The sequence below is a fragment of the Cydia splendana genome, chromosome 2 (genome assembly GCF_910591565.1).
Source record: "Cydia splendana chromosome 2, ilCydSple1.2, whole genome shotgun sequence".
Classification (NCBI taxonomy): Eukaryota; Metazoa; Arthropoda; class Insecta; order Lepidoptera; family Tortricidae; genus Cydia; species Cydia splendana.
The window spans coordinates 21,713,813-21,741,698 of record NC_085961.1 but is presented as its reverse complement, the minus strand read 5'-3'; the positions used below and the strand labels follow the sequence as shown (position 1 = coordinate 21,741,698).

Here is a 27,886-nt window from a genome sequence, read left to right as displayed (position 1 = left end):
CATGTTGGTGGCAAACAAGCATACAAGGCTGTTAATGCCAATGGTAAGTGGGAGTTTAGACTAGACCTCTGCTTCTCCAAGGGACTCACATTGCTGACCGAGTAAATTTTTATTAATATGTTTTAATATGACATGTTGGTGGCAAACAAGCATACAAGGCTGTTAATGCCGATGGTAAGTGGGAGTTTAGACTAGACCTCTGCTTCTCCAAGGGACTCACATTGCTGACCGAGTAAATTTTTATTAATATGTTTTAATATGACATGTTGGTGGCAAACAAGAATACAAGGCTGTTAATGCCGATGGTAAGTGGGAGTTTAGATTAGACCTCTGCTTCTCCAAGGGACTCACATTGTTGACCGAGTAAATTTTTATTAATATGTTTTAATATGACATGTTGGTGGCAAACAAGAATACAAGGCTGTTAATGCCGATGGTAAGTGGGGGTTTAGACTAGACCTCTGCTTCTCCAAGGGACTCACATTGCTGACCGGTTACAAATCTATTACACTCATACTAGGGTTCCGTACCTGAAGGGTAACTAAAAAACGGGAACCTATTAGCGATTCCGACTCGCACTTGGCCGGTTTTTCTTAGTAGGTATATGACATTTATTTCAGTTTTACTTCATTGTCCGTCTGTCTGTCTGTCTGTCTGTCTGTCACCAGGCTGTATCTCATGAACCGTGATAGGCCTAGGCAGTTGAAATTTTCACAGATGATGTATTTCTGTTACCGCTATAACAACAAATACTAAAAAGTATGGAACCCTTCGTGCGCGAGCACTTGCCCGGTTTGACATTTCAGGCTCCGTCACACAGGCGCGTTTCGCGTGCGGCGCGTGAGCGGGGCGCGCCGCTTTTTCATATAAAACGCTCAGGCCCGGCTCTGAAATCGCGCCGGTGTGACGGAACCTTTATTTCAGTTTACTCCACTGTCCCTCTGTCACCAGGCTGTATCTCATGAACCGTGATAGCTAGACAGTTGAAATTTTCACACATGATGTATTTCTGTTGCCGCTATAACAACAAATATTAAAAAGTGTTCCGTTCTTGATGGGTGAGTCCGACTCGCACTTATTCAGTTTTTTTTTTGTAAACGAATTTAATATTAACGGATAGGCATTAATATTAAAGAATGAAATAGTAGTGATAATTTCCATACTTATACTTTAGTGCCATGAAGGGTAGGTACAAAAGGGTTCCCTCTTTTGAGATTGGAAAGTGGGCTAGGTTATAAATGCGGCCTTCACAGAACCGATCTGCGACCAGAAAAGTGGGTCAGGTTAGAACTGTGATCCTTACAGAACCGAACTGCTACCAGAAAAGCGGATTAGGTTTTTTTAATTACATATTTGTTTTTAGATATAATTATCGGAATAGTAAATTTTTCGAGTTATGATTGTATGTTACGGATTTAAAGTTTTCTGAGATGAGATAGGTTTGTAACCGCCTTGATGAAGGTATGAAGTCTAAAAGTAAATAATTACTTAATTCAAAATGAGTATTACCTATTACTATTATTTATTTTACCCGAGCGAAGCCGGGTTTTCATCTAGTTATGTTTAAGGTAGCGTTATGGCAACAGTAGCGGCAGCGTCTTGTGTCGCCAATTATGCCTATATATAGAAGACAGGGTCGTGTATAGTCAGTACAAGAAACCTCAGGCTTGGAAAACCCGTATCTGACTGTGACAGACAGTGTAAGTACCAACAGGGAGAGATGGCGGGAGATCATGCGAAGAGCTGTGTCCGCCTATACTAGTTATACTACCGATGCGGACGCCTCAACGTGACCACCCGGTGTCAAGAGCAAAACGAAAGAGAAGAAGAAAAAGATAGGAGAAAGCGTCGTGTATAGTCTGATCTGATTAGTCTGTACAACAAACCTCGGGCCTGGCGTGCCGGCTGCGGCGGAACTTGAAGGTCTTCTTGGAGGGCCCGTGCGCGCGCTGCAGCCGCGGCCGGTCGTCGTCGTGCTCGCCGTTGCGGTCGCCCGACCACTCGCCGGGGGACAGCGGGGAAAGCGGGGTTTGCGAAGTCTCACCTGTAGGTAAATTAAACGTTAACTTGGTGACTATGCTTTTAGAACTTCAAATCGTAATAAAAACTTTTTACAAAAAAAAATGAAACCGACTTCAAAAAGGATAAAATAAAATATTATCCTTTTTTATGTCTATGCGTTACCAACTGATATGTTTGAAGTCGGTGCCAAGCCAAATTTTGAAGCATACCATGACTTTGGTGCGATTCGATAAGGATTTACCTACGTTGGATAGCCTTACACGACGACAATGAACGTACTTTCTGTAGGTACAGTCGACGTTATAAATATGTTTACACTTTTCGCCTTATTACAAAGAAGTAAGGTGCAAAAGTGTAAACATATCATTGACGTCGACTGGACCTAAGAACACACCTCAGAACACACGATCAAACCTTCTTGGCGCAGTCCGTACCATATTTGTCGGCACATTAGTGTAAATATAAATGCATTTTTTTGCCGTCGTATTTTTTAAAGAGCATTTCTTACTAATGCTCGAACAGTCTATAGCACGCAAGTGTGGGATTGGGACTGAGTTATTTCCCGTCCCTTATTCAGAGGACTACATTTCAAAATATAAAACAATTCAAGGAATTTACCTTCTTGCCAAATTTCACCTAAAGCGGATCAGTTGTTTAGCCATGAAAAGGCGACAAAGAGGCAGACAGAATTCTTTACACATTTATAATAGTTATTAGTACAGTTCTAATGGGATTTATAGCCATAAAGCTGATTATTTTTACTGGTATTGTTACTACTTGGCTTGGCACCGACTTCAAACATATCAGTTGGTAACGCATAGACATAAAAAAGGATAATATTTTATTTTATCCTTTTTGAAGTCGGTTTCATTTTTTTTTTGAAGTTTTTATTTTACCATTTTTAGTTTTAACGCATTGTTAAGAGCGCGACGCATGAATGAAAAACAAGATCATGTTTAACACTAAATTCGTGTACCTATTACTTTAGTAAATATGTAATCAGGAATTTTCTCGAGTCCGTCTGGGAAATTATAATTCCTGTCAACTAAATCCATCCGCCCGCCCCGCCACTGACCCAATCCCTCAGCCCCCCGATCACTCAACCTCACAGCAGATCAACCCCTGATCCAGGAATCCCTTGATCCTGAACCAGCAACCCTTCAACCGCCATTCCCCGACTCCTTAACTCCTAACCCTAACCCCCGATCAGTAGCCTTACCAGCTTACCACGAGTTTGACATTGATATATTCGCTAGCATGTGTGTAACTTACTTCCTATGCATCTCGCTCGTACTAACCTTAGTGTGACACACACACATGGAGCAAATAGTCAGTTGTTGATGGTAGGTAACATGACAATACTCGAGAACTTATTTGTGTCAATTTCTGCTCTTTTTCATGGCATTGAACGGTAATTGAATTGGGTACTTTCCTCTACTTAAAATAAATTCACACCGTGCACGAAATAAAGCACCAGATCATTATTAGAAAAACATAGATAGCAGTTATTATTAAACACAATTTCTATTTAATAAATCGGATGGAAGTATAAAAAGTAGGTGAGTTGACTGTGACGTCACTACACGTGTTTTCATATGAATTCCATATTAGCAAATCGTATTGACAGTTCTAAAAAAGAAGCTGATTTGACTAGTAGGAAAGTAGTCAATTGGGCACAAACATTGGTACTTGTAGCCTGCCATGCTTCTTCTGAAACGCGCACTTGTTTGATGTCGCCTGTATACACTCGCCGAGGGTCTCGGGACCGCTCCGATTCAATCGGAGAAGCGCGAGACGAGAAGGGAACAGTATGTAAACACTCATTTTCGGGCTGTCTCTACGAGTGTGTACAGCGCGCATGAAAATTTAATTTAAGCGTATATATGTATGTAGCTTACCGGTGGTAAGTTTAAACTCGACGGAAGAGACGAAACGCAGTTTAGTCTGTGTAGTGCTATATGATGGCGTGCTGGCCGTTTTGCTATCACTGCCGTACGTCGATGACCCTGCCAATCATAAAGGTTGTTCTTGAACAATATGCTCATGTGTATTATTTTCTTCATGGATTAAAACTATTAAAAGTACAAGCTCTATAGTTCGTTTTTTTAGCATTAGAAAGAAGGTAAGCGATCTTGACATGTCATTTAATTGAAAAACACTTTTTAAAAATCAGTAACTATTATTTATGAAAGCAGAAGAATATAAATGATCGTATTAGATTCATAATTGTTACATATTTGCCGTGACTTATTTTAAAAACGTGTTTTTCAATAAAAATACACATCAAGATTGTTTACCTTATTTCTAATGCTAAAACTATAGTTCAATCTTGTGCTCGGACTTTTTGACAGAATTGAAAAACATGGCATAACTCAGGGGTCAGTAAACCATGTAAACTTTTTAGAAGAGTAATCCGAAGTACAGTGAGACATGAAAGAGTAGAGATTAAATAAAACGGAACTAAATTTGTTTTCATACAAATTTGTTGCCATATGTTTAAGCATTTTACGTCAAAATGTGACATTACGAAGAAAGTGGCGCCTACATTTAATTTCTAGCCAGTTTTCGGAACTGCAAATACCCACAAAATGTTGGTTTTAATGTTTAAAAAACTGATTAGTCATTTTTTGCCCGACTTTGGCCGCAATTGTACCTCCAAAGAGCCACATGGGGCTTGCCTTTGCCACCCCGGCCTTATGTACATTCTTATACTTATCAGATACTTAATCCGTTTTTGCCGGGCCAATATCCTCTTTGGGATTATTAAGTACGTGGACGGTACCTATGTTGGAATGACTGTTGCCGTTGTCGGCGCGCGCACTCGGCAGGTCGAAGCCGACCAGGTGCTGGCTCGTCGTGGAGCTGCTCGACACCGACTCTGCAATGAAGATCAGGTCAATCCTACTTCAATAAAGACCATTTAACCTTTTGAACGCCACAGACGACAATTGACGTCGACGCAAAATCGTGACAACGACGCCAAAGACGGCATTTGACGTCGATCGTTTTTTAATGAAAATCCACTGAAAAACACTCCACTTTTAGGTTGGCATTATTCACAAAACTAAATTTTACCCCCGTGGCGTCAGTGGCAAGGCAAATGGATGCGCCGTTTGGCGTTCAAAAGGTAGGTACGATGGTACCTACGCTGTTCACTGGCAATTTGTAAACCTTTTGCAAAGACATGGTCCAACGATGGACAGTTGAGCGTTGTGGCCGCGCTATGTTCCTGTAAAGCGGTTGTTCTCTGACTTTTTTGGTGACGGAACCTTTTCGAAAGCGAAATATTTGACGGAGCCCCAAAGTAAAAAAAATCGTTCATCACTACTGAACTGTGGATCAGACATATAGAAGAGCTGGATTTTTTTTTCGTTTTTTTCTTTCGGACCCCCTCAGAGGCTTTGCGGAGCTGATGTATAGTTACCTCACAGACAAGACATCCTCCAGACTGAGCATAGTAGCGCTACCCCCTCTGCCCCAAACAGTAGTTTTACTCCATTTTCGAGTCTTGTGTGTGACCCGTGTCTTTGAACGGACCAATCACGGCACGGGACTCGCTCACCTCGTCCCCCGCACCCCTGTATTTTTGGCAGCATCGGTTTCATGAAATAATTGCTCTAAACTCCGTCTAGACGATTCCTAGTCTATGAGTTACCTCGTGGCGCGGAGAGCGGCGCGGAGGGGTGGTCGGGGGTGCGCGGCAGGCCGGAGCGGCCCACCAGCATGGAGATGAGCGAGGGCCGGTGCTGCGCCGCCTTGTCGCCCGGCCGCCCGAACACTTCCGACGCGCGCTTGCCGCCCAAGCTAATGTTCTCCGCTATTTGTTCTGGATAAATAATACACGGTATCGATAAGCAAGATTTCGATTTAGTAAGTTAGATATGTATGTATTACAATTAAAACTCGCTCGGCTATTGACCGTTGCGGGTGGTTAATTAAAACTGAAACGAAAGATACATATCAAAAGCAATAGTTGAATATTGTGTACAGAGTACAAGTACTGACCGAACTTGCAGTGGTCGTGCTTGTCGCGCAGCGTGCGCAGGTCGCGCGCCAGCTCGGCCAGCAGCGCGCCGCGCGCGCGGGCCGCGGGCAGCTTCAGCCCGCGCACGCGCTCGCGGACCACGAACTGCATGTGCCGCTCGTTGTCGCCGATGGGCGGCTGGGACAGCTGTAAGTGTGCGAATAATCTGAATTAGAGCTCCACAATAATTTATTAAGTACATGCCGTCAGCGCACGTATGGACGTTAATAAAGTTTCTGTGATATTAACTATGAAACTACAGGTGCCTCGCGGCCTCGCCTCAGCCCTGGTCGGCACACACCACACACACACGGTACCTTGTGCACGATGAACGGCAGCAGCAGCACGAACAGCGGCGTGCGGTAGGTGACGACGTGCTCGAGGAAGTCCCACAGGTGCGCCGCGGCCTCGTTCCGGCGGCCTAAGTCTCGCATGGCGCGTGCGATTCGGCCCCACTCCGAGCAGAGCTCCGAGGTGAAGCATGCGCACAGCACTTTTAGGGCTGCAATATTAAGGGAGTTTCGTCACACGTCGAGACCATTCGTCACAACTTAATTAATATTTGTAGCAAAAGAACTTGAATTTTATTTGCGATCAATCGTCGAGTGATCTATGAATAATCGTATTGATAGTGACCAAGAAAACGATCTCAAAAAAGTAGTGTGCGCGTCGTTAAATTGTCGGTGCAAAAAACTAATTGTTTCTTGGGCGCGATAAGTGAAATAGACCAAACGTTAAAATGTTAGTAAAGAGTCACCTAGGAATGCGATCTTGTAGAGTTGGTGCGACAGCTTGGTCGTGTTGCGCGTGTCCCGACTGCCAGTGAAGGTGAGCGAGTTGGCGCGCGCCTCGGCCGCGTTGAGCTTGGCGTTGACGGCCGCCAGCTGGCCCGGCGCGGCCGGCGGGCACAGCGCGCTCAGCACCACGGACACGATGTACGACACGTCCGACTGCCGCAGCGGGGGTACGTCTGCGCAAAAAGGAATATCTAGTCTGTCAAGCCAAATGGCTTGATATATATATTATAGATAAGTATACTATAATGGCATCAGATGAATAAAAGCGGCAAATTTAAAAAAATGTATAGTCCCCTAAAAAAATTGAATTAAGTACGCGCCTTTTTCTACTGACAAAGTTGTTTGACAGACCATTGGGTTTGTCAGCTTCCATCCGCCTAATTCTGCTCCCCATCAGCAACCAAATTTCATTAAGGTTTTGCCTGCGATTGGTCTTGTAATACCTAAGGGTGGTATTCCACCCGTCCAATTTCTTTGTCCAGTGTCTTTTCGTCTCACATGTTTTCACATTATTTTGCTTAGTGAGGGAGTGAGACGCAATGCACATTGGACCAAGAAATAGGACCCACCGTTGTAATTTGATTACCTTTCCGCCCGCTTCCCACTCGTAAACAAAGAGGCATAAATAAATTCATTAACATGTTTTCAGTCTTCTCCGCTGACTGAAAAATAGCACTGCCTCCGCACATTTGCTCCAACGAGTAACTGTCCTGTAAGAGAAATAGCAGAATGAGGTAGAGCAACTTTAGAATACAATAACTCTTTATTGCAACCTCACACAGTACAGGATCAAATAGATAAAGACGATTTGCGAATACTAGTAAAATATTTTATTGAATATGACACAATCTCATAACAACATAATGTAACAATCTCAAAAAAATATTGAATGAATGGATTTTAAAATTTTCTAAATTCCGTATTCTGAAGTAACGTAGGTATTCATGACTCATGACTAATATACACGTTTAACGTAGAAGAAGACGTAGACGAAGTGATTTTCGGACGAGTTGTGTTATGCTTCCCAGCATTGAATTCTTAGATTCCGTCCACACTAGGGTGACGAAATACGCGTTTAGTTGTCGCTGTACAATTTTAATCCTACCAAATCTACCTAGTCTATGGACCTAGGGACAAAACGTCTTGTTGCTAAAAAAGAAACTTACTCCAGTATTGATGACTTGAAGCGCTATAAGTCGCACGACAGTGCTGCAGAAGTGCGGCGGAGGCGGCTGCGACATCAGCGCCGCGGTCGCAGACGACAAGTTTTCGCCGCTGTTGTTTTCCGATACTATTAGAGCCTGTAACGGAAACACAACTCTAGTTCTTGCTCGTTAAGGTATTAAGATGATCAATATGAAGTTCCAGTAGGCCTAGCACATGATTGGCGTGATTGGACGGGTAGTATCTCGCCGCCAGATACTGTCGCGCCACTCATGTGCTAGCGCCACTAGAGTGCGTAAATTTTTTCGAATGTGTAACCTACGATGGCTAAGAAATTCATCTATAGAGTTACAATTTCAAAGCATTTTTAAGCATGTATGAGGGTCGTTCCACGAGTTAAGCATAAAGAATACTCAATGATTTTCACATAATAATGTTTAAAACTGGGCATAAATACAGTTTGACTTACTTGAACGGTGTTAAGTAAAGTCTTAACTTGCTGCCAATGCATGACGTACGGACAGCGTATCATAGTTTCGTATACACCTTTGAGTAGTACCGCTGCAGAGTCCCAGTCAGTGTTGCGCTGAAATATACAGTACAGTTCAATGAACAAGTTAGGAAAATATAATATATTAGCCAAACTTACTACACTTGCACGCTAGACTTACTCTTATGCTAGGCTTCTTAGCGATCTTAAGGAAGACCTTATCCAGGCGCCTTAGGATCATAATAAGAGCGGGACGTAGTGCGTCATCAGCCCAATCCGCCGCCGGCAGCACCTACGACAAAGGCACATTTAAGTTTTGGTTGCCAGTTGATGCCTACGCTGCGTATAGCGACACATTATAAGTATGAGTGTTTCGCTACATCTATCGACGCGGAATCTGCATTTTATGTCTGCGCAATAGACATACATACATGTGGGGAAATGCTTAGAAAGAAGACAACAACATTTCTATAAACGTAAAGTAATGTTCTATATAGTACAGCTCTATCGACGCTTTTAACTTGTAAAAGCGGAGTGGACTGCGCTCTGGGTTGATGATAATAATGGAATTTAATGAATATATCTCACCTGCGTCATATAGCGGTGCAAGCCGCGGCAGCCCATTGATTCTGGGTCATACGGCGACACCTTCAGCAGCGAGTGCGCGATCTCTGCCAGCCGCTGTTAATGTTACAGAGAATTACTTAATCAGCGCAGATCAGAAGCATTTCAAGGATTTTAGTACTTACGTATTTATTTGTCAATAAATCAACCAACTATATACCCAATTTGTCCAACACAGAGTACAAGAAGAAAAAGAAGAAGAGCTTTTATTATACGTCAGATCGTCAGAGTCTAGACAACATTAGACCAGATAATTTTGACGTCGAATCTCATATGAAGTCCTTATTCCCGGTTGGTGAAATCGAGCCAAAGAAGACGAATTGTACGATAGAATAACTGGACTCACGGCATGTGACTTGCAGTCGAGCAGCTCGACCGGCTTGCCCTCGCTGCCGCCGCTGCCCTTGGAGCCGTTGAGGTCGAGTAGACGCGTCGTCGCGCGACCGATGAAGTCTCCAACCAGCGACAGCAAAACATCTCGCGGACGACGGTATTCCGCCCGTATTAACTGCAAATAACCAAAAAGTTACGCTTCTCGATAAGTTTTCATTTAATAAGGTCGCGTAAAACGTTGAACTTTCCCAGCTCTTGGTGTAAATATTGCTAGCCAGATTTTTTTACAATGAATTCGTCAATAACTAACTTCCCATTGTTTAATAACTGGCCACCTTATACTAAAAATGAATTCAATTCACCTATAGACAGAATTCATTTTAGTTTAAGCTGGCTAGCTACTGAATTGTGGCCAGTTATTGAAACCTTATACTAAAATGAATTCTGTTTATAGGTGAATAGAATTCATTTTGAGTGTAAGGTGGTAATGACGATAACCCTACGGTCTGGTACCTCCGAGTCCTCGGCGCCGGTGTACTCGGGCACGGGCTGCGCACGCGAGTGTTCGCTGACGTAGCGCGAGTGCGAGTCGTCCTCGAGCCCGTCCAGCCCCTTGAACTGCGGCGCCGGCGCCGTGCGCACCCCGCGCTGCGACGAGCCCTTGTGCTCGGGCGACGTGCGATACGGCCCATTGTACGACCTGAAATCGTCAACAATGATAAATCGTCATAACCAGTAATTTGGCTACTTTGATCTTGGCCAGTTTTTCCATCTGGCTTATGTTTCGTATGCACTTTTTTGAGCATGATTATGCAAGTACAGACCTTTAATTATTTTGTAACCAGAAACGGAAATAGTAGCTGCAATTTTTCAATAATGTTCAATATCTGTAATACAGGTTTACGCCTAGTTCAGACTCCAGTCTCTCACAAAAGATATAAATCTAAGTTGTCCTTTACTCTATCTAATGGTTAATATTATTAAATGTATCCTTTGTGAGGTGGAAATAAATACATTTTTATTTATTTATTTAATACAAACTTCGTAGTAAATAAAAACGGAAAATGTGTCTAGCTTCCAAGTGTAATTTAAGTCAGGAAATTATTTGAGACACTTACTTTGACAATCCTTCGCAGTTATTGACAAGAGTCTTGATAGCAATCGCCAGTTGTTGTATGATCTCTTTCTCAGTCTTTCCTTCTCTATTGTACGTTGGTAATTGAATCTGTTTCACGTAGCACGGCAATATCGCTTCCAATATTATCTGAGGAAATTATACATTATGAAACTATTAAATGATGCACAATTGCACACCCCACGCCAAAAGTATAGAAACATTAGGGTGGTTCACGTTTGTATGGGAAAAAATCAAACTCTAGTTAGAAGAAGCGGCACCCCCTCATTTTGTTACACTTGTTATGTTGACAAAATACGCCAAGTTTTGTAATCTTATCTCAACTACAAGGGGGTGCTACAACACTTTGAAATTTTTCAAAGTTGTATGATATCCAAAAAAAAAGTATTTATTATTCAGAATTTTATTTAAGTATCTGGTTTCACACTATTTGCACATGTGATTTATTCAAAAGTAAGATTTTTATTTTTTTTTGGATTTTTATGTAAGTAGTGGTTTTCACATTATTTGAAAGTGTGATTTAAAAGTTTATAAGTAAAAAAAAAAATTATTTCTAGTTTTTATGACTTTTTTAGGCGAAATTCAAAAAATCTTACTTTTGAAAAATTATAAAAAATAGAAATAAAAATGTTTTTCTACTTAAAAACTTATAAATCACATGTGCAAATAGTGCGAAACCAGATACTTAAATAAAATTCTGAATAATAAAAACTTTTTTTTTTGGATTTCATACAACTTTGAAAAATTTCAAAGTGTTGTAGCACCCCCTTGTAGTTGAGATAAAATTACGAAACTTGGTGTATTTTATCAGCATAATAAGTGTAACAAAATAAGGGGGTGCCCCGTAGGAAAATAAAAAAAAATGTTTTTTGAACCACCCTAAGAAACATGCTATATGACAGTAAAAAACTGTCTTCATGCGATGAATTTTTATACTACTCATTGACAATTAGAAAACGAAAATAAGTATAAAAATATTTTATGGCTGTCACTATGTTTTTGATAAGATTTCTATCACTTTCCTTCTACCGATAAGTACTGAAAATAGTCGGTTTGTGTTGCAAATATTCAAAAGAGAGGAGGCCAATATATTTTATTTGCCTATTAAAGTTACTTTTGCCCTTTCAAATTACCTACAGAAATGACTTACAAGCATCTGATAGCCCCGCATACTCTCCGCGGAGTATGATACGACCATGACACACAGGCTGATGCAGTCCAGCACGTTGACCATCTCGTCCTCATCCCGGTAGCAGAAGTCGATGGGCTTCAGCGGCTTCTCCTCTTTGATCAGTTCAGCGATGTGCAGCGGGTCGGGGGACGGCGTCTCGAGGCTTAGCAGCAGGTTGAAGAGACAGCTCGATTGTACCTACGAGTCAAATAGAGATATTAATGTACTTGATTCATTAAAGGTTTCTAATTAACAATAAACTTGCTAAGATTGTCTGATATAAAACCATGAATAAATTAGTTACGTAGCAATGTGTTAAAATTAAGTGGTCCTTAGAGCCGGATATTATATTTAATAAAATATTCTTGCCGACGTAATAGAAGGTTGAGAAACGTAAAAGGCTAGAACTCGGAGTAATTAACAATGGAGCCGCCATTAACAGGCGTTCCCCTCTGTCGAAAATAGGCGGCCAATGGTCAACAACTTGTCAACCATATGTATGGACTGACGTTTATCTGACATGACGTACCTATACATTTGATGTGCCCCTCCCCCGCAAAAAACGGCAGACTATTTTGTACCGAAAATTTTAGACATGGCGTCTCCGTTGGTTATATCCTCTAAGGGCTAGAACGATTACGAAAAAGACGAAGACAAAATTTATGAAGAATAAATCGATAAACAACAATGATATTAAAGGTTATCTGGAAGAGATTGTCCTGTGCCCATGTGTAAACAATAGAAAGTGTTTTCGTATTGTGTGTTTACCTTACTGGCATCACCATAGGCTGATTCCTCGTCAGTATCCAATATGGCGGACACGGAGCCGAACATTTGCAGAATGAACGGCTTCCTGTTCAGCAAGTAGAACTGCTTCACCGCGTACTCTATCGTTGTGGTCACTAGCTTGTTCGTTTGGTAATTTGAATAGATCTGAAGCAGTGTCGGCATGATGAGAAGGTATCTGAAAAAGAATAACACCTTAAAATATAGACAGTAGAGGTTCAGCTTTTGAAAATCGGCAGTTACTAAGTCTCTATTTAACAAAACAAGATATAGGGTAAGGTTTCAATAATTGGCCACCTTATACTAAAATGAATTCTATTTATAGGTGAATAGAATTCATTTTTAGTTTAGGGCGGTCAGTTACTAAAACCGGCCAGTCACTAGCGAATTACCCTATGTAGTTTATTCCATGAGATGTTATCTAGAATTTAGATCAGTCAGTTAATAACATTAGGATGTTTAATACGGTATTAGGTGTCCATGTCCAATAAAATAAAATAAAAGAATAATTGGGTGTCAATTTTGTATATTTGGATACGAAGTTTTAACTTTTGTTTTGCAACGGTTAGCCTAAGTTCGTTGCTGTAGCTAAACTCTAAAATTGTAAAATAACTAAACTAGATCTACATAATCTAAAACCATTTGAATAACCTAACCTAGTGCCTCTATGGTAATAAAAAAATTGCTGTACCCATTAGTAGAAAAGATGTTCTTAAAATTGAAGGCAGCGTTAACGTAAGTAGCGATGACATATCGGAGTATGAGCGAGTCCTCGCTATGCAGCATGAGCGCGCCGTTCAGCACGTTGAGGAACAGGTGAATGTCGCGCGACGACGTGAAGTTCCCCGCCATGGCCTCGAACATGCGCGCTATGAGGCGGACCCACCTGGAATCCATTTGAAAATTATAGGCTCAATTAGAGGCTGAAGACATCGGCTTGTTCATTAGAGGAAGTTTATTCCGAACACGACTAGTATGATCGGGAAGCATTTTGGTGATAGTCGTTTAAAAATTACGTATAAACAGCTAAAAGTCAGTCGGTCGGGGAAAGTGCGGCTGTTGGGTCAATTTTAGAATATAAGTATGCAATACCGGCCCTTTTACAGTGACTGCACTTTTTCACTTAGGTAACAATGTAAATATCACACTTACATTCTAGATAAGTCGCAGTTACTACGAAGTGGCATTTATCCCAACTGAACTTTCATGGACAGGAACACTTAAAATGGTATCTAGTGGTTGTATGCTCAAAGATTCAGGTACCAACAACCCACATCAACTTGTGTAGCACGTTTGCTCCCCTCAACTACAGTAGATAGCCGTACATTAGCAGATCGGCCTCGAGCGCCTTGCGCGGGAACACCTACAGTTCTATGGGTGGGATGCTGAGGCATTCAAAAGTTACTTATTATTTATTACTCTATATATTATTCATTAGCAAAAACATACATGAACTTGTGAAGCACATCCAAGCCGAGAAGCGTGGATCCGAGCGCCCCTCTGCTGTACAGTTGCAGATCAGCCTCGAGTGCCTTGCGTGGGAATGCTGGCAGCTTCATCAGCTCGTCGTGGAGGAACACCACACGTTGGACCACCTAAAAGAAAAAGTCTGTTCAGACGAGAAAACATAGGCTCAGTGTTGGGAGTTACTAGGGGTTACTTCAGATATTCCTTACACAAATACCTTACTGGGGGTAACTTCAAATACCCATCTGATCTGGACTCGCAGTAAGACGAGCAATCGACGACACTTCTATAATCGATCGTTTCATAAATAACTCCCCAAACTGTTCATCGTGAATTAGTTGGAAACTAAAATAATAAACCTTTTAGTTGCTACTATTTTGGGCCGCTTGCTAGTTTTTATCGCATATAAATATAAGGTGCTACCTTATTAGTTGCAGATATTTATACAGCTGATAGTACTCGGTTCCTGGAGTATATTTAAGTATGAAACATTATAGCTTTTACGATGTTTTTTTGGAGAAAACTGAAAAACATATTTGCTACGTAAAACCACCCTGTTAATGTGATTATTAAATGTGAACTCATTGAACAGATTCTAGTAGAACAGATCCTTTTGCAGTTTTCCCGCCGAACCATAATGAAATTAAATTTTTTGTTCGGTAAATTAAAACAAAAAATAATAATTAAATATTCTCAATTTCTATTTTATGTTAATTGTTTTAAAGTAAAGTATCATCTGTTAAAATATCTGCAACTATTTATAAGGTAGCACCTTATGTTTAATTTAGTAAATATGAGAAGGTTACCATGTCGACGTTCTTGAGAATGGCCCAGGTGAGCAGCACCTTGCCGATCTCCACGAACTTGGAGAGCAGCTCCTGCTGCTGCAGCTTGTCGAAGGCCACGTCCGGCGCCATGTGCACCAGCCCCAGCTGCGGATACTGCGAGCGCTTGAAGAAGTACCAATCGCGCACGTACGACTGCGGGTTGTGGATCTGACCTGCGACCATTTTCCGTGGTTAACAAAATAGCCAGGGTAGTGAGTTCTTTGGCCATTTTGTTAAGCCTTGGCCAAAGAGAATATTAATCACTTTGGCCTCCTTGAAAAAAAAACTTAATAGAGGGTCAAAAGTTATGTTGATGCTGACTAACTACGTAATAGGGTTAAGATGAATGTCCATGGGCAGATTATTGGTGTATCTGAAACTGCAAAAATGTCTAAGTACATCACTAGTTGAGTTCTGAGTGTCTTATCTAATACTTTTATTCTTTGTTTACCTGCATTATTTCTCAGTCAAGTTAATTTATTGGTGCCAATACAAAAACATGGGACTTCATAGCAATATATTCATATTTATATTCCATATATCCAAGCTAGAGGTTGCTGTCTGTACTTACGAGTTTTAAAATCAACCAGGAAGTGTTCGTTATGTAGGTTCTCTGGTATTCCAAAGAAATCTAGCGATTCTTTTAATATTTGACCAAACTGAGTGTCTTCTTGAATTGGGAACTGTGATGGAATACAACCCTCATTGTCAGCTGTAAGAAATGAAATAGTATTTTTACTGAAAGTTGTCAGGCATTTTAGTTAGAAGATCTTTAAGATTGGATTGTAAACGGTTATAAATAAGGTATAAAAAGTTTTAAAGAAATCTTTTATGACTACACATTAGTCCATAACTATCTCCAAAGAGTCTAGTCTCATTAAAAGCAGGAGACTGTGTTGCTGTTTCTCACCTGGTCCGTGTACAATAATTTTCTTGGCTGCGGGCACGTTGGCAGTAAGTAAAATAGACGCGTCACATTGCTCCTTGCGTAAAATTTGTTTTAGATCTTTAAACATTATACCGTGCACGCTATGAACAACCTGCAAACAAAAATTTGAATAGTCATTCTGTTTCTTAACCAATGGGAGGACATATAGCGAACATAAGTTGAAATATACTGTGAGAAATGTGATTTTTGGCTAGTACTTCACGATATGGGGAGAATATACGACTACGAGTAAGTTGAAGATGATGAAAAGTGTTCAATGTACATCAGAGGTACAGTAAAGAGAAACTCTTACCATCCAAAGAATAGAAAGAGCCGCTCCAATAAGCCTTTGTCCCTCCTCATGCGGCGATCGGATGTAGAACATGACATAACCAATGATGTAGTTGTATAGCGCGAAGGCAGCTTGTTGCGGCAGCCGCGGTATGAAGCGGATGAGGTGTCGGAGCAACTTGAACATCTCGTCTTGGTGGTCGCGGGTCAGACGTTCTAGTACGTGGCGGAGGAAGAGGGCTGAGTCTTCTACTAGGCATCCCCATATGACCTGCATAAAATACAACAAGGTTCATCGTCATGGGAAGTATATAGGAGCACCGAACCGAACATTCTTGCTGTCATAAAAAATAAGCGTAAAGAAATAAAGTGGCACACTGAAACGCACTCTGCTAAACATATACTTTAGATTACGCTCAGTCTTGTTTAATTACGCTAACTTTTCTCCTACATGAGGTTACGTTACAATAATGTCTGACCTGATAGGCAACTTCATAGACCGAGCAGCCCTCGGCGGAGACCGCCGCGTCGTCTAGGAGCGACACGATCTCGGCCACGGCCGAGCACAGCGCGGACGGGAACAGCGCCGACGCCACCTGCGTATGGTGCGAGCCGCGGACGCCCTCTGAGATCTCTTCGTCGGCTGGCGCTGCAAGTGATGGAGAGACAGATATTTCAGGGAAATACTAGGTGGTAGAATTTTTAATTTTGGTGGTTTTAGATGGCGGTGATTTTAAACTCATATGTCAGAAAATAGTTTGCCACATTTGATAGTATGTATTTGTTACTTTTACGAGTAGTCGGGAGCTGGCTATGTAGTTATTGCTGTAGAAAACTTACGCCCTCTGACTCGGAATCCATGTGAACTTTAGGGTCCTCTACTTAAGGTTTTGAATTGAGATCAGAAAGGGAAAATAAGTGTATATTCAAACTCCTTTGTAAAATTGATTTGCGTTTATAATCTGCGGAGCTAAGGGTTTTTAAAGTACACATACCAAAGGTTACGTTACTAAGGCTCCCATTTTCAGGTTAACGAACTTAAGGATACATTTGTAAGAGCATATTTTCAATATATAATAAGATAATCTCACGTTCGATGTGGTCGTCGGCGGCATGATCGAGCGCGGGCTCGCGCGCCGCTTGCCGCGTGATGGGTATGGTAGTTATAAGGAAGCTCTCCCGCTCCGCGCGCTTCTTGTCGTTCCGCTGTTGTAGGGCGCGCTTGATCGCTTCCGTCTGCTGTTTCTTGCGGGTCTTGGTCGCTGTTACTAGCGATCGCTGTGAATGATGTTACGAGTTAAATAGTAGTGCGTAGTAGCTGAAGACTACGAATAAAGCGTTGTAAAGGCAGGGAGATTTGTAGACGTCTATAGGAGTCAGACAAAGTGGACTGAATGAGGATATAACATTGTGAAATAATAGTGTCTTCTATGGAATTGGAGAGTGTAGTTGGGGAACGAACAGTCTCGCTCGCGCACCCGGCCGGCAATGTGTGCAACTTAGTGCCCTCGCGCATTAATTAACGTATACCGTGCAAAAATGTCCTCAAAAACAGATATCGCGATCTCAAACGCAGTGAAAAGTGCGATTAAACCACTAGAACTAAAAATTGGCTCGCTAACGAGTAAAATAGGTGAATTATTTAGTGAAATATTATACCTTAGAACCGTTATCGCCGACAAGGATAATGCAACGAGTCAACACAAAGAAACAAGATGGCGGATACGCCGCTGCGCTAACCGGCCGGTTAATAGAATCGCCTACAACATTGCCACCTCGTACCAGTGAAAACGAGAAGCCTAAGCGCGCTGCAGCAGACCAGGCCAAGATTAAAATAGCCAACGCCTCGTCAAAACCTCAAAGTAACCGGCACTCGGCTCCAAAAGTGTCTACACCAAACCAACGACCGAGTAGCAATGAAAATCAATCCAAACCATCTACACCAAAGAACGTGAATGTTACTACAAGTGAATGTGAAACAACCCCACAAATCCTTAGTGAAACATATGACAATGGCAGAAACGAAGGAACCCATAAACCGGACCTTCTTCGAAGAAAGAAAAACAAACCCATAGTCGGTTCAGTAACGAATACGACCCTGGAAGGGGTCGAACAGTACAGGTACCTTCACGGATGCTACTTCAAAAAGACAACAACACCTGATGACATAAAAAAGTACTTGGAATCTATTAACAATGACATGAACGTATTAGTTGAGCCGATACCTTCGAAACATGACAACTATAACTCCTTCAAAATAGGTGTCTCAGCGTCTGCCTATAATGAGTTCCTGTCCCCATCAGCGTGGCCCGTCAACATCAGCATTTCACCGTGGCGGCCTTTTCTGTACAGAAAAGTACGCGGGCAACCCACCTCCTAGCTCGCATCAATTACCAGCTCCTACAGATCCAACACTAATGAAACTCAAAGTAAGCTCCACAGACCAGCATCTAACGGTACCCCAGACGACAAGGTCGGAGACTCAAACCAGAAACTTTACGGTTGTTCATCAGAATATCAACAGGTTAAAAAACAAAACCTATAAACTGGAGTGTGAATTGCAAGTTAACAAGAAAATTGACGCCCTGTGTCTATCTGAACACTGGCTTCGGCAAGACCAACTGAAATCAGTAAATATCATGAATTACAAACTCAGCGCCAGTAACTGCAGGACCTTGCGCAACGGAGGCGGCGTCTGCATCTACTCCGAGTCCTCGCTGCTCACCCTGGAGCGCAAGGAAGTAGCGGACCTTAGCACCGAAATGAACCTGGAGGCGTGTGCGGCTGAATATATTGATATAGGTGTGATCGTTATATGCATATACAGACCCCCTACTCAATCCGGTGAGCAAAATAATTTTAGTTTATTTATTTCAAAATTACAAAAACTTATTGAGCTACCCATTCTAAAGCAATATAAAGTAATAATTGTTGGTGATTTTAACATTGACTTATTAACAAAGAGTAGTGAAAAAACTGTTTTATTAGATTTATTTAAATCAGCTGGCATGAGATCGTTAGTTTCCTTTCCTACCAGAATCTGTCTCACAACAAGTACATGCATCGATCATGCTTACACCAATATATCAAAAAACGATATAGTGCGCGTGGAACCGTACGATATGTATATATCGGACCATAAATGTGTATCAATTGTCATAGCAATAACTAGAATTGTACAACTTAATAATATAATATGGAAAAGATTATTTACAGAAATGAATATTTATAACTTTAACTATTGTTTACATAATTACGACTGGTCGTTCTTAAATAATAAGCAGTCTTGTCCCGATAAATTGTTTGATAATGTGATTAATATTATAATAAGAACATATGATATAAACTTTCCCTTAAAAAAGTATCCACTAAAAAATGTAACTAAATCATGGGTTAACGAACCAGTAATAGAATCGCGGAACCGATTACGCAGTGCTAAAAAAACACTGTTATGTAATAATATGTCGTACGACGTTCAATCTAGCGATATAGTCTTGGCACTCGAGAATACGTATTCTAGGGAACTTATCGCCGCTCGCAAAGAGCACATTAATAACTTAATTTCCAAAAGTGACAATATTTCCAAAACGTCTTGGCGTATCATAGCGTCCGAAACGAGTGGCGGCATTAAAAAACAAGATGCACTTGATGTACTGATAAGGGAATCAGCTGATGGATCGAACGAGCACCGCGCCGCAGCTACGGCCGCCGCGCTGAACCGGTTTTACGTCGACGCAAACAAGTACACCTGCGCACACGCTGACATCCCAGCTGCACTGCAATTCCGTAGTAAGTATATAGAAAAACACGCTAACTTAATGAAACTCGAACCATTTTCAGCTGAATGTGTAAAAAAAAATATACAACGAATCAAACGTAAAGATTCGATAGATATAAACGACATGTCTTCTCGCTTACTTGACATACTACCTACTTTTTTATTTGACATTTTAAGCGACTTAATAGATGCATAAAAAATGGTACCTATCCCAATAGTTTAAAAAACATCAAAGTTCAACCTATTTACAAGGGCAAGGGCGACATGAATGCATTTAAGAACTTCAGACCCATATCCTTAATTCCACTTTTTTCAAAGATCTTTGAACATCTGTTGAGCGGCAATCTTATGTCATATTTCAACTTAAACAACATATTAAATAATCAGCAATATGCATATCAACGTGGAAGGTCAACGATTGACGCGGCACGCGACGTGGTAACCAGGGTGACCGGCCACCTCGACGGCGGGCGACAGGTCGCAGCTATATTCTGCGATTTGTCGCGCGCCTTCGAGCTCGTCAGTCATCCTCTTATTCTAGCCAAGCTCGAACACTATGGCGTCACAGACAGCTTCTTACATGTAATTGCCTCCTTTTTAAAAGGACGTAAACAGCTGACGTCTGTCCGCGGTGCAAAGTCCAGCCTTCTCGAGTTGGGAGACATTGCGGTTCCACAGGGTTCCGTGATCGGAAATAATTTATTCTCAATACTAATGAACGATTTCACAACCGCCACGGATGATGCCGAGATCGTAATGTTTGCAGACGACGGTTGTGTGATCGTTGCGGCTGACAGCCAGGATCTACTTGGAACAAAACTAACCAAAGTAATGGACCAAGTGGCATCGTGGTTTTCAGTCAACGGTATGATACTTAATGTAGATAAAACAAATATAGTTCATTTCTGTTTGCGAGGTAAAAAGGACCAACCGCTGCTCATCACGTGCAACGGCCAGCTCGTCCCGCAGGTTGATCAAGTAAAATATCTCGGTCTTGTTATAGATAGCAAACTATCATGGAGTCCACACATAGACTGGTTATGTGACCGCCTGTCGTCTGCCTGCTTTGCACTAGGCAGACTGCGACCTAGTCTTGACCCGGCCAATGTCAGGAAAGCCTATTTTGGCTACGCCCATTCCTTACTTACATATGGTGTTGACCTGTGGGGGGATGCCGCAGACCGAACGAGACCATTCATTATGCAGAAACGCGCGATCCGTTGTATATCAGGGGTCCCGTGGGACCATCCAGCTCAAGAGCTATTTAAAGCCACTAAAATACTCACCTTACCGTGTGTATACATTCTCGAGGTGGCAAAGTACGTGCGACGTAATCTTTCGCACTTTCCTACCCGTGGTGACGCACGAGGGGCGAATAGCAGGAGGTGCGACGAACTGCGACCTCCTCGAACACGGCTTGCCAAATCGAGAAAATGTCAACACACGATGGGGCCCAAGATATACAATGCATTGCCACAAGAAATAAGAAATGCCACCAGCTACTGCTCGTTTAAAAATAAACTAAAAAATAAACTAGAGGCTGAGGCCTACTACTCGTTAGACGCCTATTTTCGAGTGCCAGACTAACCGATATGTATGTACCTATAAATATAAATATTATGTGACATTAAATTGACACTCGTAATAAATAGCAACTGGTAAGTTAACCAAGTAATTAGCAAATTAAAATGGACATTGCAATAGATTTTTAAGTACCTAGTATTAAGATATTATGACATGTAAAATATTTTTTATCAATAAATGATCGTATCGTATCGTATCGTATCGTAACGATGTCTATAATAGCTCTCTGGTGTGATTGAAAGCAATACATTGGAAGCACACATGTAGAGAACTGGATAGATTTGTGTTTTGCTACTAAAGTAAGCCATTAAAACAGTACTCACATGCCGCTCCTGGTTCAAGGTCATCTCCATATCCTTGTCCTTGACCTGCGGCGTCCACGGCGGGTCCACGACGGCCAGCGACTCGATGCCAATCTTCGGCGATGGCAGCGTGAACTCGATGCCGGGGGGAGGCACTTTGAACGTCACGGAGGCGCCCTCCTCCATTCGAGGCCACACTTGGTAGCGGAGCTTCCACATCACTTGGAATTTTAAGATCGCCTTGATTCTGTAACGTCAATATTACTTCAGACTAAAGATCTAAAGGTAAGACCAGATAGGGCGACGTAATAATAACCCAGTAAATTTGTTAGAAATGGTAGGAAGCTTGTAGTGTAAAATATGCCAAGCTAAATACTCTTTTAAGTGTGTATAACAGTAAGCTACATTAACTTGCCACCTGTTGCACTTAATATTTATGACTTATGAGTACCAACCTGACCGCAGGGTCAGTGTGCTTCAAGTCATTATGCATGATCTCAGAGGCGGTGAGGGGCGCTTTCACAGCAGCTAGTATGAAGAGCGACGCGGCGCAGGCGCTTAACTCCCGGTCCGGTTCCAGTAAAAGCTGCCACGCCACCGCGGCGCTCTCGGCGAATAGCTGCTCGTCCATCGTGCAGGCACCTTTGATCAGCGCTGCCAGCGGTGCGTGGTATGCGTCGCGGACCTGAATCAATCACGAAGGCAGTTAGGGCAGTAGAACATAAGCGTTGAGGGCAAAAAACTCAAGTTTAAATATTCGTCACTCATCTGCCGAAGCACTCCGTCGAAAGTGTCGGTTACTTACGAGACGCAATTTGTAATATTTTGATGATAACCTTTTTTTTGACTTAGTTTTAAACTAAACGGTATATCCTAACGATTATTGTATTGATTGTATTTTGTTAAGGTAGCTGCTATAAGCATCACGTCGCTGACAAAAGTTGACGTTTTGGCAGAATACCCTTGACGGCTCGGCCACGACATTGAGCGACTTGCGACGGCGGCAGCGACAACCATAGGTGGGAACGAAAGGTCCGATCGCTGTGTCTCGCTCAAAGCTACGGTTATCGCTGCCGCCGTCGCAAGTCGCTCAATGTCGTGGGCAAGCCGTGAGACGGGCCGCGTCGATCCTGCATGTGATAGCTTCAAGCTGATGATACTGAAGGTGACCAACCTGCCCCTTGAGGTACTTGAGTATGGCGGGCGGCTCGGCCGGTGGGTAGGCGGAGGACGCGGGCGCGGCGGCGGGCTCCGCGGGCTTGGCCGCAGCCTCCACGCCGGCCGCGTGGTACGCCAGCCCCGCGCTTTCGAGCACGGACCTGTCGATTCTGCATGCAAACATAAAACCACGATTGAAATTAGAGTAAATAATAATATGATTATTACTCATATAATCGAGTCGCTTAATTTCGAACTCGGATATTCCATCTGTCAGATTATGCCATTTTGGTATTAAAAAATTGGGTTTATATATTTGCTGAGAGAGTCGAATGGTTTTACCCGAGTTTGAAGTTAAGCGATACAATTTTAATCGTAAGATATATTAAATAAGTATATTCAAACGGGTCACTCACCTATTTTAAAACGAAAAATGCTCGACAGTTTCGCCTCGACTGGAACGCGCGTTTGCTGACCGAAGTAAACTGCTCAGTTGAATCTCCTCGTTATGGAGCGAGTAATTTTAGATTTAGACTTAAAAAGTGAGTGACCTGTCTGACCAGTATTAAAATATTGATTATAGTGAGACTCACGGGGGTTTGTCATTATAATCGTAAGATTCATACGGCATTTAAAACCAACACTGTAGACCTACTTAAACTCTGGAAGGAAGAAAAAGTGCGCCCGCAGTCATTTGCATGATCTCAGAGGCTGTCCTAGCTGCACTCCATAAGAGATTTTAAAAGTGGCGGCACCGACGTCGCGATTACATATACGAGTATTAGGAGTATGGAGCTTTGTAGGGATGCTTGACCAATAGTCGCTCACAAACCTATCAGTCGCGTGTTCCGAAGACTTGCGCGTTCGGCGCCCACGGCGCGCTCCGCCAAGTCCGTCTTCGCTGTTCGTAGCGTTCACTTCAGGACCAAACTTCTCCCCATATATCTGAAACAATCATACAAAACTATAATGCCACGCCACTTTGACGCGTCAAAACGCTAACGGCAAGTATAACGTTATTCAACAAAAAATAATCATGTGTTTCCAATTGGCGCGCATATTGCGACGGATCCAGTACGGATGGCAGAAGTTCTGGTAGCAGCAGTATACGTAGTTGAACGAGTTCAGGAACTGTACTGTCACCTGCACGGGTACCTTCTTCACTTGCTTAGACATTACCTTCTGGACGGACTTCATGAGGCGAGCGCTGGCGCGCATGTTGCGACGGATCCAGTACGGATGGCAGAAGTTCTGGTAGCAGCAGCATACGTAGTTGAACGAGTTCAGGAACTGTACTGTCACCTGCACGGGTACCTTCTTCACTTGCTTAGACATTACCTTCTGGACGGACTTCATGAGACGAGCGCTGGCGCGCATGTTGCGACGGATCCAGTACGGATGGCAGAAGTTCTGGTAGCAGCAGCATACGTAGTTGAACGAGTTCAGGAACTGTACTGTCACCTGCACGGGTACCTTCTTCACTTGCTTAGACATTACCTTCTGGACGGACTTCATGAGACGAGCGCTGGCGCGCATGTTACGACGGATCCAGTACGGATGGCAGAAGTTCTGGTAGCAGCAGCATACGTAGTTGAACGAGTTCAGGAACTGTACTGTCACCTGCACGGGTACCTTCTTCACTTGCTTAGACATTACCTTCTGGACGGACTTCATGAGGCGAGCGCTGGCGCGCATGTTGCGACGGAAGCAGTACGGATGGCAGAAGTTCTGGTGGCAGCACACGTAGTTGAACGAGTTCAGGAACTTTACCATAACCTGCAAAGCAAATGTCGCTATAATTGGTGTGTGAGAGGGTCAAGAGTAGGTAGTATTTAAAAAAGTTGTATAGATTATGATGGAAAAGTAATTTGATGAAAAAACACGGACGAATATATTGCATATTAATTTACTGGTCAAAATTCAGTTTTATAAGGATTCAAGAAATTACAAACTGAATGTGTAAGACATATTTTTATTATTATAACGCACTGTCAAAAAAGGTTTATGTCAAGTCAAGTACAGCATCTTACTACTAATACTTGATCTAACGTAAAACTTTCGTGACACGTCGTCGACTAACAGAATGGTAATCGCTTGCTAATTGATATTCGGATACAACTTTTTTTAAATATTACTTACTCCAAAAAGCGTTCACTACCAATACATTAAAAATACAACTTAGTATTTTGCTAATTAGGCTGATATACTTTAAACTACACTAGAAAACGATTTCGTTCGTTGCTATTAAAGTAAATAGGTTGTTTTATTTAGTGTACTATTTAAATAATTCTCCAACACATGCCCAAAAATGTTTATTTTCTGTTTACAAATTAACCCACATTGTCAGACATATTTTGCGCAATAGATGTAGATCAATATAAAAAAAAATCACACCACAGGTGTGAAGCATGTCCGAAGACACAGCGAGCGTAAGATATATTAGGTTTTCGAGTATAACTGTAGCTTAAAGACTTTTACTACACATGGCGCGACACACACACACACAACAAAAACACACACGCAAATTGAACACATCTCAACGAATCCAAAGAGCAGTTTACATTAATACACCTCGAACGCACTCTCAACACCTGTGGTCTTACAAAAAAATAAAGAATTCACATTTTTTTTGGTCGTATAATTTTTGCTGCATCGTTGGAGAACGCGCTACATTTAATTTAGCAGGCAATGCGATAGCCTGACTTGCTTACCCTGTGAACACCATTCAGCACCTATCTCCAAAGGTGTCACTAGCCCCGGCTTTCAATTAGTCAATATGTTGGCGTGTGACCAATGTTTATCATATTTTAATGTGACGTTCAAAAGGTTCATGCAAGTTAGGCAGTCCTAGAATTCACATTCTCTAAAGTAATGTACTACTACAAGTATTCAACAAATATGAGGCGATCAAATGTCACAGCGATAACCAAACGGTGTCTGTGAGTGATTGAAATGACCGTGCTCACCTTAAGCCAAGGGAAACCCTTATTATTATCAGGTGGATCGGTGGAGTTGCTATCCGGACTGTCCGGCGGATGGTCGTGGTCGTCCGACAGCACTCCGGGGCTCTCTTCCCCTCCACTGTCCACCTCGTTTGGCATAATTACTGTGCCCCCTAAAATTTGTTCAAGCGTCAGTCGCGGCAAACCTCCAGACGCCATCTCACTAAGGGCGGGCTAAGTCCTAGGACTAGTTGTCAAACAATTACCTGCAGGGGGATATATTTCAGATGTGTCACTCCTGTCAGAAAGGGACGATACCTTTCGCCTGCTTTGTATTGATTCAGAGCGCCGATTAACAACTAAAAAAAAGAAACGTAAATGATCTTTGGCCGTTTATTTCAACATCGGTTTAAAACTTCGTGGACAAGGATGTTTTGGATTATATATTTTAATATTTTTACATTTCTTTTGTTTGCCAATGGTAGTGCTACACATTTAAATGAGTTACAAATTATATGTATTTGCTTCTGCTAGACTTGACTGCAGAATCACTTGAATGACAGTTGACAAAGGTTTGCACAAAATTCCTTGCGTAGTGCATTTATAATTACAATAACGCGTAGACACATATAATAAGGTCACCACTTTTTAGTAGGTACTAGTATTCGTAACAATAATTCCATTGTCAAGACTATACAGAATGTAGAGCATGGTATGATATGACTAAGGCTTCTCTATAACCTCCTCTATTTTGATTAGATCAACATTTGTTTTTTTTTAAATAATTTTATAGACCGTCCGCTAGCTGGCGCGGTAGCACGGAGCGGGTGAACGGCTAGCGAAAAATAGTATGAGCAAAGCTAACTGACGCGGACGCGTGCGACAGATTTTACCTACAATGGCACCCACGAGGACCTGTTAGCTTAACGTCCGCGCCGGTTAGCTTTGCTCATACTATTTTCTCACGAGCGTACGCCCGCTCCGTGCACACGCGCCAGCTATCGCCCGTGGGCTTTGTTATTCGAAGGTTATTGAGAATCTAAAAAACAAATATCCAGATGCAGCTGACTGATTTGACTTAATATGGAAACAAAGCATATATTATGGCATTTGTGAAATTTCAAGTACAAGTACAATTTCAAGGACATGCCCAATATGCACAAGTATACTTTAGATAGTTTAGATCGTAATATTAATATTTGAAATTATCATGTTTTAAGGACAGGTTGTAAAAAACAGATAATTTTAAAGTACACTTTCATGTAAGTATTTTTAAGTATTCGTCAACCGGAAATGATATTGCCTTTATGAGAAATAATGAATAAAATTTGGTATAGGTGTCGGCTGAAGAGTTGAGGTGAATGACTACATAGAGTATTAATGGGAAAACGGTAGAGAATGAAGGAATGAATGAATGTGATTTAAATGCATGATATTTAAGCTAAACCTGGAAAAAACTTTTCGCGCAACACTAATTTAAAAAACCCGCTTTCATTTTTGTGTGCGTGAGTGACCTCAACTCTGGAGGCGATGCCCATAGCACATTTACGAATAATCACATTTTACAAACGTACAAACGTTTGTAAATTGACGATGCCGTTTGTAAACGGCGGATTCTTACAAAATGCCTGTGACATGTACATACTTCAACTGTGTACGCACACAGTCAGCAGCAAATAAACATATTTTCTTATTCTTACGATATCTAATAAGGGTGTGTTGAAATATATTCGGCCACTTTGGTTGTCACAATCTCTATGGTGCTGACTGTCAGTCATACAGTACAACTCAAATTACAGCAGAATAGATCTAAGTATAACAAATCATACTGTGAAGCTTCGTACGTACATTCGTCGACTTCCCTCGCGTCCTTCTGCCGGAGCTTGATGGAGCGCCGCTTGAAGGAGCCGTAGGCCTGGTGCTGCTGCGTGCTGCGGCGGTGCAGGCACGCCTTACCGCGAGACCCTAGCCGCCCCTTCTTGTCGTCTACGGCCGTCGGCGGGATCGCGTCCGCCAACTGTACAAAATTTTGTCAATGTAGCATCTTGGACTTTCATTTCACT

At 42.0% G+C, this 27,886-nt stretch overlaps 1 protein-coding gene across 1 annotated transcript in view; it reads right to left on the bottom strand.

Annotated features, from left to right (window-relative positions):
- Positions 1-27,886, bottom strand: part of LOC134805694 (protein unc-80 homolog) — a 61,502-nt gene that overhangs the window by 6,045 nt on the left and 27,571 nt on the right. The window contains exons 34-66 of the mRNA XM_063778951.1: positions 27,672-27,840; positions 26,090-26,182; positions 25,848-25,996; positions 24,538-24,657; positions 23,714-23,826; positions 22,898-23,051; positions 22,179-22,408; positions 21,745-21,970; positions 17,151-17,337; positions 16,539-16,708; positions 16,082-16,330; positions 15,751-15,880; positions 15,412-15,552; positions 14,820-15,013; positions 13,996-14,141; positions 13,238-13,432; positions 12,529-12,724; positions 11,740-11,958; positions 10,573-10,718; positions 9,968-10,154; positions 9,468-9,629; positions 9,086-9,178; positions 8,679-8,789; positions 8,477-8,593; positions 8,010-8,144; positions 7,430-7,553; positions 6,804-7,016; positions 6,364-6,548; positions 6,028-6,193; positions 5,678-5,848; positions 4,805-4,900; positions 3,921-4,028; positions 1,887-2,044 (exon numbers count right to left, since the gene is read on the bottom strand). Coding sequence (XP_063635021.1) covers positions 1,887-2,044; positions 3,921-4,028; positions 4,805-4,900; positions 5,678-5,848; positions 6,028-6,193; positions 6,364-6,548; positions 6,804-7,016; positions 7,430-7,553; positions 8,010-8,144; positions 8,477-8,593; positions 8,679-8,789; positions 9,086-9,178; positions 9,468-9,629; positions 9,968-10,154; positions 10,573-10,718; positions 11,740-11,958; positions 12,529-12,724; positions 13,238-13,432; positions 13,996-14,141; positions 14,820-15,013; positions 15,412-15,552; positions 15,751-15,880; positions 16,082-16,330; positions 16,539-16,708; positions 17,151-17,337; positions 21,745-21,970; positions 22,179-22,408; positions 22,898-23,051; positions 23,714-23,826; positions 24,538-24,657; positions 25,848-25,996; positions 26,090-26,182; positions 27,672-27,840 — 5,253 coding nt within the window. The remainder of the gene's footprint in view (positions 1-1,886; positions 2,045-3,920; positions 4,029-4,804; positions 4,901-5,677; positions 5,849-6,027; positions 6,194-6,363; positions 6,549-6,803; positions 7,017-7,429; positions 7,554-8,009; positions 8,145-8,476; positions 8,594-8,678; positions 8,790-9,085; positions 9,179-9,467; positions 9,630-9,967; positions 10,155-10,572; positions 10,719-11,739; positions 11,959-12,528; positions 12,725-13,237; positions 13,433-13,995; positions 14,142-14,819; positions 15,014-15,411; positions 15,553-15,750; positions 15,881-16,081; positions 16,331-16,538; positions 16,709-17,150; positions 17,338-21,744; positions 21,971-22,178; positions 22,409-22,897; positions 23,052-23,713; positions 23,827-24,537; positions 24,658-25,847; positions 25,997-26,089; positions 26,183-27,671; positions 27,841-27,886) is intronic.